Source organism: Silurus meridionalis, chromosome 18 (genome assembly GCF_014805685.1).
Source record: "Silurus meridionalis isolate SWU-2019-XX chromosome 18, ASM1480568v1, whole genome shotgun sequence".
Taxonomy (NCBI): domain Eukaryota; kingdom Metazoa; phylum Chordata; class Actinopteri; order Siluriformes; family Siluridae; genus Silurus; species Silurus meridionalis.
This window is the reverse complement of record NC_060901.1, coordinates 27,965,521-27,985,520: the sequence shown is the minus strand read 5'-3', so window position 1 is coordinate 27,985,520 and position 20,000 is coordinate 27,965,521. Positions and strand designations below refer to the sequence as shown.

The 20,000-nt window shown below is 43.7% G+C and overlaps 2 protein-coding genes and 1 pseudogene across 2 annotated transcripts; all 3 read right to left on the bottom strand.

Moving 5' to 3' along the window:
• LOC124401622 overlaps positions 1-2,177 on the bottom strand; it is a 13,997-nt pseudogene extending 11,820 nt beyond the window's left edge.
• A 1,873-nt stretch (positions 2,178-4,050) lies between these two features.
• Positions 4,051-10,434, bottom strand: batf (basic leucine zipper transcription factor, ATF-like). Its single transcript, XM_046874033.1, has 3 exons — positions 10,201-10,434; positions 8,572-8,676; positions 4,051-5,371 (listed from the first exon to the last, which is right to left on the bottom strand). Exons 1-3 carry the CDS (start codon positions 10,264-10,266, stop codon positions 5,153-5,155), a joined length of 390 nt encoding a protein of 129 aa, XP_046729989.1. The 5' UTR covers positions 10,267-10,434; the 3' UTR covers positions 4,051-5,152.
• A 4,794-nt stretch (positions 10,435-15,228) lies between these two features.
• On the bottom strand, positions 15,229-19,580 carry jdp2b (Jun dimerization protein 2b). The gene is made up of 4 exons (XM_046874032.1): positions 19,443-19,580; positions 17,631-17,787; positions 17,118-17,222; positions 15,229-16,953 (listed from the first exon to the last, which is right to left on the bottom strand). The coding sequence occupies exons 2-4, from the start codon at positions 17,781-17,783 to the stop codon at positions 16,768-16,770; spliced, it is 444 nt and encodes a 147-aa protein (XP_046729988.1). The 5' UTR covers positions 17,784-17,787; positions 19,443-19,580; the 3' UTR covers positions 15,229-16,767.
• Between the last annotated feature and the right edge of the window lie 420 nt (positions 19,581-20,000).

The window sequence follows — 20,000 nt, the reverse complement described above, 5'->3', positions numbered from 1 at the left end:
TATGAGGACAGTGTGACGGCAGTGAAGTGTGCAGTAGGAACGAAAGACTGGTTTAGGGTGGAGGTTAAACTGCATCAAGAATCGGCTCTGAGCCCTTTCTTGTTTGCAGTGGTGATCGACAGGTTGAAGGACGAGTTCAGTCAGGAGTCTCCGGGGACTATGATGTTTGTAGATGATATTGTGATTTGTGGTGAGAGTAGGGAGCAGGTGGAGAATATATATATATATATATATATATATATATACAAATACACATATACAGTGGAACCTCGGGTTACGAATTTAATTCGTTCCGGTACTTTATTCGTAACCTGAAAAGTTCGTATCCCGATACAAATTTCCCCATAATAATGAACAGAAACTTCGGTAATTCGTTCTGGACAACCAAAAATATTACTTAAATAAAAATAAAGCCAATATTCACTAATATTATTTACTTTTAACATGTTATATTAAAATCATACCACATAAAACATACAAAAGAGGAAAAGATCTTTACCGGTACTTTCCTTTGAGAAGACTCGCTGCAGGAGACGACGTCAGAGAAGGGGAGGAGGGAGAGTTATTGTTTGAAGGAGAATCTTATTATATTATATTATTATATATTATTATATATTATATTATAGAATATTAAAGACAGTGTTATTAACACTAACGCTGAGACAATTGTTGCATTAGAGGGAAAATGAGAGCTGTTTCTTTAAGGCTACTATCAGTTGGTATTGAAGTCCAGAGTGAAATGCATTATGGGTATTGTACTGGAAAAGACTGTAACCCTGCTAATCTATCTTCATAAAAACAAGTAAAGTGGTTATGCATCGGCTAATGTTGTCCATCTCATCATTCCACGAGCATCAACTAACGAGTTGTTACGCTGCTGCCGGGAAAAGTTCAAGCGGATAAGTAACACGATGCTCTCGCTAGGGACACAGGACGCTAACTGATGTGATGAGCTGTGTGGATAGAGCAAAAACAACCAACTTGCCTGCGATTTTTTGGTGAGCGACGTTCGTATCCCGATATATTGTTTGTAACCAGGGGCAAAAATTTTGATGAACTGCGATTCGTAACCTGAATTATACGTATGCCGGGGCGTTCGTAACCCGAGGTTCCACTGTATACATATATATACACACACATACATATACTCAAAATTATATATATAAACATATACACAAATATATTCAGATTACACACACAGGGTTTTCTGTGGACCAGGTGTTTATAGGTGATATATTGTAAGTGAAAGCTCATGAAAACTCATGTTTGTTTGTGTACCTGTCGGACCAGTACAGTACTCTGCAGGTCCGTTTGCCACCTGAGGGAGACAAGGACAGCGAGCAGGATGGTGTGTATGCTGCAGGTGATGGTTGCCAGTGTAAGAATGAGTGTAAGGGACAGGGGCATGGTGAGGAACAGGGAGAAGGTGAAGAAGGTCTCCCAGCCCACGGCGTCGCTCGCCTCATTGAAGCCGCTAAAGTTAAACCCCACGTAGAAGAGCAGGTGTAGGGTGATGAGGCTCCACAGTGTGAATGGGATGACATGACGCATCATGGCCTCCGGGAGAACACGGAACCTGCAGAACATGTAGAGCACTGCGTCTGCCCCAAGCCCCACCCCTGCCACTGCCAGTGTTGCCACCTTCTCCCCCGAGTACACCACGGCGCACATCACCATCACATAGAAGTTAAACAGCGCAGCAAACACCACCAAGACCAGCTGCGTCTCCTGCCTCTGCCGCCGGAAGTACGTCTGGTACACCTTCTCCAGGGATGCCGGCGTAAAGGACAACTGCAAAAACTGTGGAACGCACCCGAATCCAGGCGTGGTCACCTCACGAGATTTCGCAGAAGTCCGGGTGTCCTCTGGGACGGTCACGGAGAACTCGTTCATGTTCTGGATTGACATTGTGCACAAAACTAGTCCAAAGAATAAGAAAGCGTCCAGATGTCCAGCAGTGTCACAGATCCAGATTGAGGTTGAGGAACATCATCCGTAAATTGAATCGAGAACCTGCGAGAACCTGAAGCCAGGAGGTCATCATGGTGTGGGGAATCGGGTCATCGTATATAGGTGCAAAGTTCTCCATCGCTGTGTAGAGAGTACTGTGGGAAATATCACAAAGTGGCCTCATGAGAGACCAAGAACCGGTTCCACTTAACAACCAAGCAAAACCTCTTAACCACATTAAGAACCCCAAAGAACATAAGTGTAGATTAGCTTTGTGAATCAAATCTGCACTTCTCTAAAGATGTAGCTCAAATGGCATCTATTAATCCACAGTTGCTCTGTATAAAGAAAAGGTTTGGGTTTCGTGAAAACGTCACTCATTTCTGGGCCGTAAAAATGTACAAACTGCATGAAATAAAAAAGTTTGTCTGCACATAAAAGCTGCACTTCTTTTAAATTCTGGACCCATTCCAGGGTCACGTCATGTCAAGTTACATCACGTTTTAAAGCAGATGCTGACATAGTTTACACACAAACCTCCAGCCTGTACATGCTAACACGCTACATTAACCTTATTATAGACCTGATTAATCACTGATCACCACACGAGACACAGCGAGGGATATGAAGGTAAGACATGGTGAGGGACAGGAAGACGAGACACAGCGAGGGATATGAAGGTAAGACATGGTGAGGGACAGGAAGACGAGACACAGCGAGGGATATGAAGGTAAGACATGGTGAGGGACAGGAAGACGAGACACAGCGAGGGATATGAAGGTAAGACATGGTGAGGGACAGAAAGACGAGACACAGAAAAAGATGTGAAGAAGTCGTTGGGGGACAAGAAGTAAAATAAGATGTTATGGAAATACATCAAATAAATCTTCTTACACACCTCCGCTGGAACACACACACACACACACTTACCTCTGTTCTGAAGTGCTTTACCTCCAAGTGAATCATTCTTGTGTGTATTTATCTCATTATTTTATATTTGAACCCAGCGAGCATCATGTAAAGAAAAATAATCTCTCCTTTTTTCTCTTTCTTTCTCTCTCTTTCTCTCTGTTTCTCTGTTTCTCTGATGTCATGTGAGACAGTGTTGCCAGACTAAACGCCAGGTTGCTAGTGTGTGTCTTCACTCATGAGAGTAGGAACATCCCAAGAAACAGGCTTGATGACACACACACACACACACACACACACACACACAAACTTGTTTAACCATCATTTTGTGCACACACTATTAACCGTAATTTGTCCGTTCGTGTATGTGTGTATGTGTGTGTGTGTGTGTGTGTGTGTGTGTGTGTGTGTGTGTGTGTGTGTGTGTATGTGTGTGTGTGTGTGTGTGTGTGTGTGTGTGTGTGTGAGAGAGAGAGAAATGTCTCTGTATAACTAGTGCTTGAGAAGCCCACGGTGACCTATGGAAGTGTGAAGCATCAGGCTGTAGGTGGAGAAACACCAGCTTCACTCTTTCATTGACCTGCAGGTAAAAAATCCAAACCTCCAACATGAAAACTGAGGACCTGGATGCAGAACAATGGCAGCAGGAGCTCTGGGTGGATGAGTGAAATCTGAAATATTTACTGTAGCATGGTGGAGGTTTCCTGCAGGTTTGGAGGTGCAAATGGAGTTGGAGATGTGGTCAGGATTAATGGTTTGCTCAGTGCTGAGGAATGCAGGCAGATACACAACCATCAGGGAGGCGTCTGATTGCCCCAAATTAATTCTGCAGCAGGACAATGACCTCAAACATGCAGCCAACGTCATTAAGAACTACCTTCAGCGTAGAGAAGAACAAGGAGTCCAGGAAAGTGAGAGTCCTGATCTTAACATCATCAAATCTGTCTGGGATTACATTAAACCACATCTGTAGCAAATATACATATATAATGTATATTTACACACACAGAGTGATCTTTCTCTCTCTCTCTCTCTCTCTCTCTCTTTCTGTTTGTCTCTCTCTCTATATATATACACACTGTGTAATGTAGTGTGAATAATTAACACTGTGTGTGTGTGTGTGTGTGTGTGTGTGTGTGTGTGTGTGTGTGTGTGTGTGTCTTCATTAAACCCCACTCCTCACACATCAGACACTTTCAGAGCGTTTTATTGTAAAAGGCAGCAGACAGGAAGTGAACACAGGACACATTCAGTACGTCATCAGATCATTGAACCAAGGAAAATATAAGCATATCACACACCCTGTTTGTGTGTGTGTGTGTGTGTGTGTGTGTGTGTGTGTGTGTTGTCTTTAAAACACCTGTTAGGATACTCCAGTGTTTCTACATCATTATTACTGTAATCATGACGACTGTCAATCATCGTCGGGCCGCATCCCAAATAACCCCACCCTCCCTTCATCAGTGCACTACATCTCCTCCAGGAGCTTTTACATTCCACCAGGACGTAATCAGATTCCCTGATTTATACCAAAGTGCTCTTATACGACTGACTCCTGCACTCTATGTGCACTACACGTCCAGTAGAGGGGTGATTAATGAATAGTGTAATATATACCTTGGATTTGCTTCATTACTCTCTTTGCTTATATATATACATGGTTTCCTCACCCTATCTAGTGCACTACATGTCCCTTATGTGCACTACATAGAGCTGAGAAATGGTAATAGGGATTCATATAACTACACGTTATTATACTAAGATAATATAATATCATTCTTTATTTATTATTAACATTAACGCCCCCTGCTGGTCAGTTTGCTCAAAATATGAACTTTTATGCCATTTACATTGTTAAGTGCACTATACAGGATGCACCCATATCATTTTAGCACCCTTTTGTAGTGCCCTTCAGTTTCACAGCGCGGATTTATCGTCGGTCCCGTCCGTATTAAAAAAATGAAAATGCAAATAAAAACAAAAACATAATATGAATAGAAGATAAACGATTTAGCTGAAAGGCTGAATCCCAAACACAGGTTTGACTCCGGCCATATACCCTAGCTGGGAAAAATCATAATCAGCAGTTATTTGGGATTCAGCCTGTAGTAAGTGAACGAGTGAATGAGTGAGTAAGTGTGAGTGAGTGACTGAGGTCTCAGAACCGCCCCCTGCTGGACAGAGTGCAATACACGAATCTTAACAAGGTACACTAACCAACACTCCGCTCATCTGTGTGTGTGTGTGTGTGTGTGTGTGTGTGTGTGTGTGTGTGTGTGTGTGTGGTGGGGGGTCAGAGAGGGTAGTGTGGTGTGTTGATGTGCTGATGGAAGGGTGTGTGTGTGTGAGAGTGTGTATGTGAGCTGTAAAGCAGGTCGGTGGGTGGGGCACTCAGGCCGGGACACAGCGGCTCGTGGTTACTCAGCACCGTGTTCAGGTACTTCACTTCCTCCGTCAGTCTCTTCACTTCCTTCCTCAGAGCAGCGTTCTCCTTCTCCAGATTCTCACTCTCCTGCACACACACACACACACACACACACACACACACACACACACACACACAAAGCAAGGTGTTAATGATAATGAGCTTTACCTCTGACAAAGCATTGACCCTGGAGACTCCTTCCATACATGTTGCACAGACATCCCAACAACCTGGCTAGCAAAAACCTCCTGAGGTAATGATAACTGGCTAGCAAAAACTTCCTGAGGTAATGTTACCTGCCTAAGAAAACCTTCCTGAGGTAATGTTATCTGATTAGGAAAAACTCCCTGAGAAACTTCCTGGAAAAATGTCCTGAATAATGTTAGGCTAGTGAAAACTTTCTGAGGTAAAATTTCCAGGCTAAGGAAAACATCCTAAAGAAATATTACCTAACTAGAAAAAGTTGTTTCTAAGCTCCTAAGGCAATGCTTCATAGCTAGCAAAACTTGTACCCTTGTGCCTTTGCCTAAGTAGCATATCCCAACGTACTTCTAACTATGAATTGAAGGTAGCTGTGTGTAACCCTCTAAAGTTAGCAGAAATCTCCTGATGTAATTAGGTTGTTAGCATGAACAGATGAAAGGCTAGTCAGTGTTAGACGACGCTGACATTTTCCAGTAAGATGTTGGAGGTGAGTTGTTTTGCTCTACACGGAGGTGTGAAAAACACACAGGGCAGAAAAAAGCGATAAAGGCTTCAGCGCTCCCACTAGCCTGCGGCGTAGCCTTCCAGTTAGCGTTAGCGTTAGCCTTTTGGTGTCTGGGGTTTACCCTCTGTGAGTGACGCAAGTCAATCATCACTCATCCGTGTTTTTACGAGAAATGAGTCGACTCGTCCCCCTGCGACCCACACTGACACGCTGAGGTGTACTACAGGAAAGATGTCATATGGAGGGAAATTACAGCTTCCTGTTTATCACTCACAGTCTGTGAAGAGCGAAACCACAGTGTGTATGTGTGTGTGTGTGTGTGTGTGTGTGTGTGTGATTGTGGCCTTCATTTACAGTTCATACACAGATTCTGATGTATATTTTTTAACATTTTAAATGCAGACCTCAAAAAGTTTTACACTTTAGCATCATTAGGCCTCCTGAGGAAACGCTAACACTAATGCTAACACGTGAGGTGTTATTTATATAATCAGATCAGCCGGCCGTACAGCGTGTTTCCCAGCACCGCGCTCTGACTAAAGTTATCAGATGAGAAATGCTACGTGTTGACATCCGTTAGTAGACACAGAGTTCTCGCTAATCTGATTAGCCCAAGTGTGTGGTATTAGCCTCCCACTAGCGTTTAGAGGAAACCCAAATCTGATGCTTGCTCTTGTGGCGGAGGATAGACTAGTAGATTACTGAGAAGTGACCGATGGGGAATTTAAACATCCTGCAGTGTATACTTCTGAGCAAAGACCCGTCCCGCTAGTGCTAAATCCACAGGGCGAGCGATGACATTTACTGTAACTCTTTAAGGCTAGCGAAATCGTCCTGTTTTGACTTTAACTGATTGTCATAAACATTTTCTGAAGTAACTTTCCGAGATAGATCAAAAATTTCCAAGGTAAATTAGGGAGCAAAATGCATCTGAGATAGAAAAGACATCATGTAACTAGCTAGCAGGAACCTCCTGAGGTAAATTTAATTAAATCGCAGTAATTTTCTGAAGTTACTTTGACTAGTTAGCAAAAGGCTCATGATCTAAATGTAACTAGCTAAGAAAAACCTCCTTAGGTACTAACCAGCTAGTATAAACCTCATGTCTCCAGTTGTAACTGTAGGTAAAACAGTGTGTTTGTAATCTTCCCTGATTGTTTAGTGAGAGTAACGGCAGCAGGGTGTGTGAGAGGCAGTGGTCTACTTTACACGGTAGAGAGTGAAAGGACGTGAGTAATAACACTTCTATACACACACACTGTGAAACTCAGCATTGTTGAAAGGAAGGTATTCTATATAAAAGCATTTAAAAGCTGTTTATTATCTACAGTTAGACTGTTGGAGTTTTAGACTGGAGGTGGGGCAGGGTTGGGTAGTATGGGAGCAGCATGGAGGATATAGGTAGGCTGGGGTGGAGTTAAATAGTGGGGTCTGGTGGGATAGAATGGGGACAACTTGCAGTAAATTGGTGGGGCAGGATGAGTAGACTGGTGGGGCAGGATGTGGGCCAGGGTGCAATAGGTTGATGAAGATGCTGTCATGTCATGGTGGTAAAGGATATGGATCATGGTGGGGTGGTATGGGATGGAAGTCAGGTTGCATGTCATGGTGGGGTAGGATTGGGTCAAAGGATGGTGATCATGGTGGGATAGGATGGGAGTATTGATGGGGTAGGATGAATGTCATTGTGGTATAAGAAGGGGTCATGATGGAATAGGATGGTGGGTCATGGTGGGATAGAATGTGGGACATGGTGGTATAGGATAGGGGTCATGGTGGTGTAGGATGGGGGTATGGTGTTGTAGGATGGTAAGCATGGTGGGGTAGGATGGGGTTATAGGATGGTGGTCATGGTGGGATAGGATGGGAGTATTGGTGGGATAGAATGTGGGACATGGTTGTATAGGATGGGGTCATGGTGGCGTAGGATGGGGGTATGGTGGGGTAGGATGGGGTCATAGAATGGTGGTCATGGTGGGGTAGGATGAATGTCATGGTGGTATAGGAAGGGGGTCATGATGAAATAGGATGGTGGGTCATGGTGGGATAGAATGGTGGGTCATGGTGTAATAGGATGGGAGTCATAATGGGATGACAAGAGGAAGAACTCAGCACGTGACGAGACACAGACGAGACTTGACGGGATGAGACGAGACAAGACGATACTCGGGCAAGAGCGTCGGTTTTTGTTTAAATTTTTTTTGGTTTCTGAAGTGTAGAAATTTTCAGAGAGTTGCAGAAGTGTGGAGTTCTGTAACAAGACGCGATGGTGCGCTTTGTCACGCGATGTTTTCGCCCACGCTGTCTAATTAATGCCAGAAACGGAGGCAAAAACACGAGCGGGTGTGAAATTCGACAGAAGCCATGACGCATCGCCACATGCTCACCACTGAGCCGGGTAAATATACAGATAGGAGCATTAGCGTTAGCCTCGCTAACCCCACTAGCTGCACATGCAAGAGCGTCGATCACATCCACAACACGTCCTCTCAGATCCTGCTCTGTCCTGCTTCTGTTCTCCACCCAGTGTGTGTGTGTGTGTGTGTGTGTGTGTGTGTGTGTGTGTACAGGTTCTCACCAGGTGCAGAGTGTCTGCCTTCTGCGTTTGCCTCATCCTGCTCTTCTGAGCTGCGATGCGATTTTTCTCCCTTCTCATTACCTTCCTCATGTCGTCTGATGAGCCCTGGAGTCAAAGGTCAACCACAGATTAGGCTAATTCCAAACACGCTTAGCAACTCAACAGAATATTTTTTCTCTCCCTGAGAGAACCTTTGTGAAGTTTATGTTCAACACTGCTGCTAGTGTGAAACGAAATACTGCGCGGGATAATCTTAGCACGAAAGCTTTCTTGCTAACCTGTTATATCTTCCAAACCCACTTAGCTCTGATTAGCAAAAAGATGCTATCCTTAACGGGCATAATCCACGCTAGGTCTGAGTCAGTAATTAGCATTAGCATACAAACATAAACATATAAGACATTTATTAACTATAATTTTGTTAGCATTGTTGTTAGCACTTGCTAGCGGAGGTGAAATGATAGAGATATGTTTCTGTTTGTACACTGATTAATGAAATGAGTTGGTTGTGAAAGTGGGAGAGAGAGAGAGAGAAAGAGAGAGAGAGTTAGCTCATTAATGAATGAAGCTAGTTATCTGTGCTAGCATCATTAGCATTGTTGGCGGTTTGTGTTTGTGTGTTCAGTTTGTTGTCTATAACGGCACTTTCACTATCACTAACCTTCTACTGCTGTCTTTCTCTCTATCTGTCGCTCTCTTTTTCTCTCTCTCTCTCCCCCCACCTTTCTCTCTCTACCTATCACTCTCCACTTGTCTGTCTTCTCTGTATCTGTCTCTATTCACCTGCCTCTCTCCATGTGTTTGTCTCTGCCCCATACTGCGTGTGTGTGTGTGTGTGTGTGTGTGTGTGTGTGTGTGTGTGTGTGTGTAAGTGTATGAGTGTGTGTGTGAGTGAGAGGTGTGTGTGTGTGTGTGTGTGTGTGTGTGTGTGTGTTTGTGAGTAAGAGGTGTGTGAGTGTGTGTGTGAGTGAGTGAGTGAGTGAGTGTGTGTGTGTGTGTGTGTGTGAGTGTGTGTGTGTGTGTGTGTGTGTGTGTGTGTGAGTGTGTGTGGTGAGTGAGTGTGTGTGTGTGTGTGTGTGTGTGTGTGAGTGTGTGTGTGTGTGTGTGTGTGTGTGTGAGTGTGTGTGTGTGTGTGAGTGAGTGAGTGTGAGTGAGTGTGTGTGTGAGTGTGTGAGTGTGTGAGTGAGTGAGTGAGTGAGTGTGTGTGTGTGAGTGAGTGTGTGTCAGTGTGTGTGTGTGTGAGTGTGTGAGTGTGTGTCAGTGTGTGTGAGTGAGAGTGAGTGTGAGTGAGAGAGTGTGTGTGTGTGTGTGTGTGTGTGTGTGTGTGTGTGAGAGTGTGTGTTTGTAAGTGAGAGGTGTGTGGAAGAGGATGAGCAGGACGGTGCTGTCCCTCTACAGTAATGGAATGAATGAACAGACTCACGTGGAGCGATGGAGAGATACAAAAAAAACAAGATGAAAGTCAGGAAGATGAAGACATGCACAAGAGATTGAGAGAGATTGAGAGAGAGAGAGAGAGAGAGAGAGAGTGTTGAAGACATGCATGCATACTGACCCAACAATGCGAAAGAAAAAGAGAAATGATGGAGGGATGTGTTGATGATGATGATGATAATGAAGGAGTCCTACCTGTTTGTGTCCTGGTGATGGAGATTTGGTGTAGCCCGTATCATTACTGTCTGAACCCTGAGCCATACCACTCTTTTCTTCTCTTTAAGTGCTGCTCTCTCTCTCTCTCTCTCTCTCGCTCGCTCACTCACACGCTCTGTCGCTTTCTTGTTCTCTTCTTCGCTCTGTCTTTCTCTTCCTGCGAGAGTGTGCAGAGAAGTGTGGAGACTTGAGCACAGTTCAACGCTTAATGCACAGCAACAGTTACTCCTCCTCCTCCTCCTCCCTCCCTCTCTCTGTCTATCTCTCGCTCTTTCTCGACTCAGTGGTGTGTGTGATGTGGTCTAACTTAGAAAATCTCTCACTCGCGACTGGAAGTCATGTGACGGCTGGAAACTTTTGCAATTATAAAAAGACAACAAAACCCCAGAAATTATCCGCACAAAGAAAAAAGAGAAAAGAAGAAAACAAAGCAGTTTTTTTTCTTTCATCCAACCATCACGTCACGCAGAAACGTCGTCATATACACCTCTATTTTATGCTAATTGTAGCCAGGTCACCCCAATGAGCTAAACTTCCAGTAACTGTCTTCTGGATTTTTCTTTGTGCCTTATTGCGCTAGTTATGCTAATCCTGTACAGTAAAAACATGCTACGCTACGCTACGATACGCTACGCTACGCTACGCTAGCTTACTCCATTAGCATGCAAGAAAAACACAATACACACAATGAAAAGGATGAAATATATCGCAAACACAGCGATTGTTTTCTATTCACATTACAAGTATTAGCACTTTACTAGTCTTATTCCTTTATCCGCGTCTCTGATTAGCATTAACACCATGCGGTGTAGCACCCTGACTAGCGTGCACAGCTGTACTGCTGAGCCAAATCCAGATGTTCTGTAAATACTTTTGATGTAGGAAAATGTTACACCAAGTGGCAACACGAACGATTCATGAAAATCAAATATATCTATACACGTTTCAGTCCATCTAGAAATAGAAATATTTATCACAATGTTCAAAATGTGTCAGAATTATTGGCACCCCATAACAAGTTCTTCTTCAGTTCCGGTTTCTACAAGTTTGTTTGTTTGTTTGTTTGTCTCTTCAGGTTCAGTCCTGGATGAAAAGAGGAAATGGAGATAATGTACAGTGTATAAGGTTTTGACCGGTGAGCTGATTGTTATGTAAATGTTTAGGTTTGAGGCTTTGGTTCTGCAACGTAAATGCTACATCCCCTCTGCAGAACAACAGCTGGCACGTTCCTCCAGAACCCTGGTGCTACACTAAACAACAACACAGAGCTACAACACAACACAAAGCTACATAAAGTGCATCAAGTGCAACCGAGTGCAAACTTTACAGACAAAGAACAGTACAGACAGACAGACAGACAGACAGACAGACAGACACAAGACAAGACACAAAACCCAAGACAGCACCGACAGTAACCCTGCTGTACACTCTGAATATTCAGTACTGTACAAAGAAAACTATAAACACTATAACTTACAGTAAATAATAACAAACACAATGCAGTGCAGAAAACAGTCCCCTCGTCTCCCTGTCCCCTCGTCTCCCTCATTTCCCTCATCTCCATGTCCCCTCGTCTCCCTGTTACCTCGTCTCCCTCACTTCCCTCATCTCCCTGTCCCCTCGTCTCCCTCACTTTCCCTCATCTCCTGTCCCTCATCTCCTGTCCCCTCATCTCCCTCACTTCCCTCATCTCCCTGTCCCCTCGCCTCCCTCACTTCCCTCATCTCCCTGTCCCTCGTCTCACTAATTTCCCTCATCTCCCTGTCCCCTCATCTCCCTGTCCCCTCATCTCCCTCACTTCCCTCATCTCCCTGTCCCTCGTCTCCCTCACTTCCTCATCTCCTGTCCCCTCGTCTCCCTCACTTCCCTCATCTCCTGTCCCCTCGTCTCACTAATTTCCCTCATCTCCCTGTCCCCTCATCTCCCTGTCCCTCGTCTCCCTCACTTCCCTCATCTCCCTGTCCCCTCATCTCTCTCACTTCCCTCATCTCCATGTCCCTTGTCTCCCTCACTTCCCTCATCTCCCTGTCCCCTCATCTCTCACTTCCCTCATCTCCATGTCCCCTTGTCTCCCTCACTTCCCTTATCTCTCTGTCCCCTCATCTCACTCACTTTCCCTCATCTCTCTGTCCCCTCGTTTCTCTCTCACTTCCCTCATCTCCATGTCCCCTCGTCTCTCTCACTTCCCTCATCTCCCTGTCCCCTCGTCTTTCTTGCTCCCCTCATGTCGCCCTGTCCCCCCTCATCTCCCTGTCCCCTCATCTCCCTCTCTTCCCTGTCCCTCATCTCTTGCTACAGAAGGTTGTGCAGAGACCCATGAAGGAAAATTGAATGGAAAACATGCAAAGCATCTAGTTTCACTTTCTCGCCTGGAAATTTACTGCAGCTCGAGTTTATTCTGAACTTTGAAAAAGTGAAGATAAATTTAACGCTTGGGTTTTCCTGTGTTCTACTTCAAAATCACTCTCACTACGTCATTACGGGGAAGAACGAGGACGCCGAGAAGGATGAGGAGGAGGACAGGAGTGTTTGTTCAATAATACATTTAAATCAGAGAGAGAAGTATAAACAAATCAGGACTGTGTGTGTGTGTGTGTGTGTGTGTGTGTGTGTGTGTGTGTGTGTGTGTGTGTGTGTGTGCGTGTGTGCTCGTGTGTGTGTGTGTGTGTGTGTGTGTGTGTGTGTTTGTGTGTGTTTTCTTGCCTGCAATTACTGACAGTGATGCACCACATCTACTAACACACACTTCTCACACACACACACTTTCCCAGACATGACGTGGTATCAGTACTTGTGATGTCATAATGAACACCCTGTAGCAGGATGAACGCTAATTGGATGTCGCTGTGTTTACGTGTTAAATTTAGATTTTAAGGAAGTAAAAGGTCTAAAAATAATCTCGGAGTGAAAACATTTAATAAAAGCTAATATTACATTATTCGTTTACTTTGTTACCGTGACAACAGCGTACAAAAATTGAATTAATACATAAAAATAAAGAAGAAATGTTTATAATATACACTGTTACAGTCGTCTGAGACTCTGTATGGATTTTGTTGTGTCTCAGAGCAGAGATTAGATCACGTACAGGACAAAACGTTTATCCAGACTCCGCCACGTCCACACCAGTTTGTGGTTCTTCACCGAAAAAAAACACAATTGTGTAGGACGCCTTTGGATGCGGTGGAATGAGAGTTTTTCTTTAAACTAGGAGCACAGCTCCATGAAGATCTGCTTTCCATGGGTTGGAAGATGTGGAAGATCTTCTGCTAGAGCTCCAACACTACTGAAGATCTTCTGGAGGAATGAATCTGCTCAAATCTTCAACAAAATCCACTGGAACATTTTTTTTCCAGAAGAATGGAGTTTATTACTCATGGTCAGGTGTCCACATACTTTTGATGAACAAAATTGTTATTGATAAATTAATTACCTTCTGCCCCAGCCAGCATTCATGATAAATATCTGCTTTCCTGTGAATGAACTGCGGACTCATATTCACACTCCTACACACACACACACACACACACACACACACACACACACACACGATACATCTACAAAGTAATAACAAGAATAACAGGTCATGTTGCTGACCATCAACATTGAAACCTCATAACACACTCCTGTGGCAGGAGGGCGACACGGAGAGGACACACACTCGACCTGCTCGTGTGTGTGTGTGTGTGTGTGTGTGTGTGTGTGTGTGTGTGGGTGGTGATCCAGTAAATCTAATACACTAGAAGTCACCATTCATCTGTATGCAGTTTCAGATCTTTACTCATAATCACCCTTCGTTCTATTTCAACAGAAACGACACACACACACACACACACACACACACACACACACACTGTAGCTGCGTCTGGTGCTGCTGCGCTCATCAATGCAGCAACAATAAACAGATGATTATGGTAAATTCCAGAGGCAACGCAACAGCTTTCCAGTTCCTCACACCTGCATTCGGATCGGAACGTAACGTCCTGGCTAAAGAGCGCGGCTAGCAAAATTTCCCTAGCTAGCACTTCTCACACACACACACACACACACACACACACACCTCGCTGAAATCATACGGAACCATCCACAAAGATGTGTCCCTCAGACATGAGAGAAAACAACTCCATCGCTAACACGACTAGCCGAGCGGCGAGCACATCACCTGACACGGGGTTTATGAAGAGCGTTAGCATACGAGAGCGTAGCATTGCTGCATGCTAATCTGGAAACTAGCATCTCGGCTAATCAGAAGACACGTACGCTTGATTAAAGCGATCTGATCTCGTCTCATGCTTTCGGCTCTGTTTGTGTTTTTTTCTCATGGTGTTGTTAGAAGCAGAGTGTTCTCAAGGTGGCATCAGACAAGCGCACACACACACACACACACACACTAGCACGCTCCACAGCCGCCCACGACACACACTTTTTCTTAGAATCGGCGCTGATGAACAGAAGGTCACATGCATGATCCAAATGGCGGCGGCGAGCAGAGACTCCCGCGAAAATATTATCAAATATTATTTCAGTATGAAGAACACAGATGATGGAGATCACGTAGTGGATAGAGATGATGGAGAATATGGAACTGATGAAGTTGATAGAGATTACGTAAAGATTTAGATGAAAATGATGGAGATTCCAGAGTTCAAAGAGATGATGGATGATGTTGGAGCTGATGAAGGTGGAGCTGACATAGCTGTAGGAGACAATGGAGATGACAGAGCTGAAGGAACTGATGTAGATGGTGACGCTAATGAATCAGAATGAAATTAAAGAACTGATCTACCTGATGAAGACAGAAATGGAGTTAATGAAGATCTAGTTGACGATGGAGCTGATGGAAGTGATCAAGCTGATCGAGACGGTGAAGATGGAGGAGGTATTGATCACAATCTTCATCGTCATCATCTCAGTGTTATTTACCCAGTGTGTGTGTGTGTGTGTGTGTGTGTGTGTGTGTGTGTGTGTGTGTGTCTCAGAAACAAATCAATCAGCTGCACACAAGTGTTCCATGTTTTCATTTATTTCCATCCCAAAACGTAACAAAAAGTCATAACGGTGTAACAGATGGATGTGAGAGACTCCGCCCAGCAGGTCTCTCCTCCTATCAATAACAATAATAATAATAATAATAATAATAATACAGAGATTCTTCACATCAAGTGAGTGTATAAAAGTGTTTCATGGAGCGTTCAGGTCCGACACACTCCATCATTCAGCATGTACAAAACACACACACACACACACACACACACACACACACACACACACACACACACACACACACACACACACGAATAAGACACTGGGGTCCTACTGAAGCCAGAGTGAAAGATCTAGATGAAGGAGCGTGATACTGTTTATTGGCACCAGGGGGCGGTAAAGCTACATCATCCTAAACATTAAAATTAATGTTTTTAGATTTATATATAGATTTATAAAAATATATATTATACTATATATAATTTAAGTTTTGAATATTTGTTTACCTCTGCGTGAATAAAGCCTGTGATTTTTTTTTTTACTTCATTCCCAATTCTATTAAAATTATATAAATATTCATTCAATCTAAAAAAAAAAAAAAATTAAATACGAACACTGCTCACACGTACAGGAGCAACAGCGCCATCTGGAGGTCAAACAGCGTTAGTTCAGTCACGTGACCGAGTCCTACTCATCCGGACACGTGGTGGAAGCTCAAGTGAATCGTTGGCCCAGTAACGAAGGAAGTTTACCTGATTAGCACGCTAGCTAGCATGTACCACAGCACGAGAGAGGTGTTGGTTTGGAGTGACCGAGCTGTCGGACATCTTTTCTTACAAAAAAGTAGTGATGATCTGAAATTCCAGATCGCAATACATCGTAAAACTGCGCTGATAAATTCACGAGGCAAGATGTGGGACTTCCTGTTTCTTAGCATAGAAACAGGAAGTCAGTGCACACAAAAAGCAAAACAAAAAAATAAACAAAAACAAGAAGGGGTCACTGAAACAGAACAGAAATAGAGTTCACACTGTCATTTGTGAGCATCTCATCTCCATGTCAATCCCTTCATCATGTAGTGAAGACTTTTTGGAGCGTCTCGCCTCATGAGCCTTCATCTCAGGCCCTTGATTGTCTCGTCTCAGTCTCCATCTCTTGAGCGTCTTTGTTTTATGGGGAAATATTTGTCATGTCGAGTCACTATGCGAGACTTCCAGTTCTTCACACATCTCAGGTTTGAGGAGAAAATTAAAGGGGAATTAAACAGATTTTTCTCTTTTATAGGTAGCTGTAAATATAAATTAAAAAAAAGCAAGCAAACAAATCCTCAGGTGTCCAAAGCTTCGGTCTGCATCTCATCCCGGTGATATGAGCATCCCATAATAACAGGAAGAGGGCAGGTTTGTTTAGTTTTTTTGGTCTGAGGATATAAACCTCCCAGTGTCTCCTGACGTCTCAGAAAATTTGGCAACAAGCATCCAGAGTCCGAGTGTGTAATCTGTAAAAGTTCCACAAAGAAAGTGAGCTCTCCACGCCATCCTCCCGTAGGACCTGAAGAACGTCTCACGATGGAGAGATGTGTTCCAGCAGAGGGTTCTTCTCGCTCTCTGGTGTCTGGATGCTGTCTGTGCGGACGATGCAGGTGGGGCGGTGGCGGTTGAGCAGGTGGACGAGGCGCTGACGTTCCTGCTTCAGTTCCTCGATCTGAGACTTCAGCTCTGAGTTCACAACCTCCAACCTCTCCGACTCCTGAGGCACAGAGAGAAAGAGACCGATGCAGTCAGAAACAACACATGATGAGAATGTAGCACAAGGTCAACACTAGGGGGCAGAGACACGATTAGAAACCTAATCAACACCTCGTGACCAATCAGAACTCAGCAGGTCTTAGAGGGAAGACTGTATGCACTCACTTGTTGGAGGAAGTCTGTTCTCTCTTTCTTTTTGTTGCGACAACGTGCTGCTGCTACTTTGTTCTTCTCTCTTCTTCTCTTCCTCCTCTCTTCTTCATCAGCCAACTGGGGGAATAACAACAAATAGACACTGATGAGAACTGTGGTTTTTATATATAAATAAATAAAAATAATAGAATAGGCAGTTTCAGAGTTTGGCCACCAGGTGGTGCTGCTGTGTCAGAAAAGAGCACAGCGGGACTTTAACACACTGCAGATTAGAACAGCAGTGAATGTGAGAGCTGAGACTCATTGACTCAATGCAGTGTGTGTGTGTGTGTGTGTGTGTGTGTGTGTGTGCGTGTGTGTGCGTGTGTGTGCATACCAATTTATATAATATAATATAAAAATGTATGTGTTCATTTTCATAGTTTGGCCACTAGGGGGGCTTTTAACACACTGCAGAGTTAAACGGTAGTGAATGTGAGACACAGCAGTGTGTGTGAGTGTGTGTGCACGAGTGTGTGTGTGTACCTCGCTCTGCAGAAGGCTGAGTGGTCTCTTGGCGGTGTGTGTGAGCTCTCCAGGGGTCATGGCGGCCTGCAGGCTGAAAAACTCGGCCAGTTTGAGCTGCTCGCTCAGTGTGGAGGCGGGAAACCCCTCGAACGGAGAGAGAGTCGGCATCATCACTCTATCACACAGAGAGAGAAAGAATTATGAAACAGTTCAGTCTCATTACACTCTGAAACTGCAAAGAAACACACACACACACACACACACACACACACACACACTGAGCAGAATTGCATCATTAATAAAGTGTGTTTCTCTTTCATTATGTGTGTGCTTCTATATACGTTTCTCAGAACACACTGCAGGCTCTCACTGAGTGACATTAATAACCCATCTATAACACACACACACACACACACACACACACACACAGTTGCAGTTTTTCTCAGTTACCCCTAATTAATTGATTGAGTTGTGATTGAAGTGTCTGCTGATTTCTACAATACCAATTGTTTAGTTTGGGTCAAATTATATTATACTGGTTTCACCTCAAAAGTTTTAACCTCCAAAACATCTCAGCATCAGTTCACTGAATGCAAAATGGTTCAACCAGTCGTCAGAATCTGTGAAGATTACATTTCTAGTCAACTTTTTTTGCTTCTAAATGCGTCTTGAATTGATGAAGTGTGCAGATGAATCTTGAATGTCACTAATGAAGGCGAGTGAACACCATCAGATCAACCAACGATCCACTGATTCTCTAAAACTGGTCAGAGGTGAATCTCGTGAACCTTCGATCAGCGACAGACACGGAAACACAGAGTTACAATTTCTGGATGAAGAAGCAGGAAATGAAGGAACACCAGTGCAGTAGAGTGAAAGTGTGAATCGTGTCTGTTCTCCTACATCAACATCTCACATACAGTCTTGTGTACTTTTGTGCTGCTGAAATTCATAAATGCCAAACAGTAAAACACCAAACGCCGTCTTACTGACAACTCGACCAAACACTTGATAGCAATGAGATGTTCACCAACACAAATACTTCATTTTGAGAGAACAACTAAAGATTCTGAGAAAAGTTCAGGCTTTTGCATGAACCCCAGTGTTTTGTGCTCTTTGTACAAATGCATTTACTGGTTTTACAAATATCCAGGATGATTCAGTTCCAAAGCAACTGAGAAAAACTTGAACAACCTTTCTAATAAACAGCCTCCTGCATGTCCCCTTTACATCTGTAGCGCTTATTTGCATACGGGTTATGACGTCACTGCGGGCGCGCTCACGTTACAGCGGGATATTAGAGGATATTTTTAAGCAATAAATGGAAAAGATGGGAATTTTTTTTTTGCAGATGCACCGGTCTGTTCACCAGAGGTTCAATGCTCTTCAGGGTTTCTGTGATCAGTGCACGCGCTTCTATATTTATACACAAACCTATTTACACATATAGCAACAGAAACATGGGCGCATAACGTGCACGCGGAATAAGTGCCATAACAACAACAATAATAATAACAATAATAACAATAATAATAATAATAATAATAATAATAACAATAATAATAATAATAATAATAATAATAATAATAATAATAATAATAATAATAATAATAATAATAATAATAATAATAACAATAATAATAATAACAATAATAATAATAATGCACGGGTTCTGACTACAGCTGAAGAACGAAACCAGAAGACACGGAGGAACAGAGCGGTGCGCACGTGCACTGCAGATGAATGTGTTTATTTGTTTTTATCTGATTAATGAAAACTATTAAAATCCGTATTAAAGAGTGTAAATGTGTGTGTGAGCACCAGACTCACCTGGAATGATCTCCGGGGGTGAAGCTCTCCAGCTACTTCTTAGACCTCCTTCCTGCTGTGGAAGATCTCGGGCGAGAGTTACATCAGCGCGCTTATATAGGAGGCCAGAGCAGAACGCGGAAGTGTTCCGCACTGTGACGTAGGCTGCTCGGCCCCGCCCCTAGCAACCAAACACTGTCTCCCTCTCTCTCACACACACACGCGCAGTGCGTTCATTGCAAAAGAGAAGAAACCTCACGCTCCGCCCCCTAGCAACCGGCCTTAGGAACACCTCACGCCCCGCCCCCTAGCAACCAAACACAGACACAGAGCAACATTCCGCGCGCCTCGGTTTCTGTTTTCAGAGGAAAGCCCTCTCTGTGCTGTGACCTGCCCACGCGGGTTTCCCTCCTTGCAGCATAGTGACGTCATAAAACGCATAAACAACAACAACAACATCTCAGATTGTTGGAATCTTTATTCTTTTATTTTTTTATAGGAATTAAAAAACAAACAAACAAAAAAACTAAACAAACAGAAGATTCTGGTGCTTTTTATTTTTGTTTAATACCTAGACGT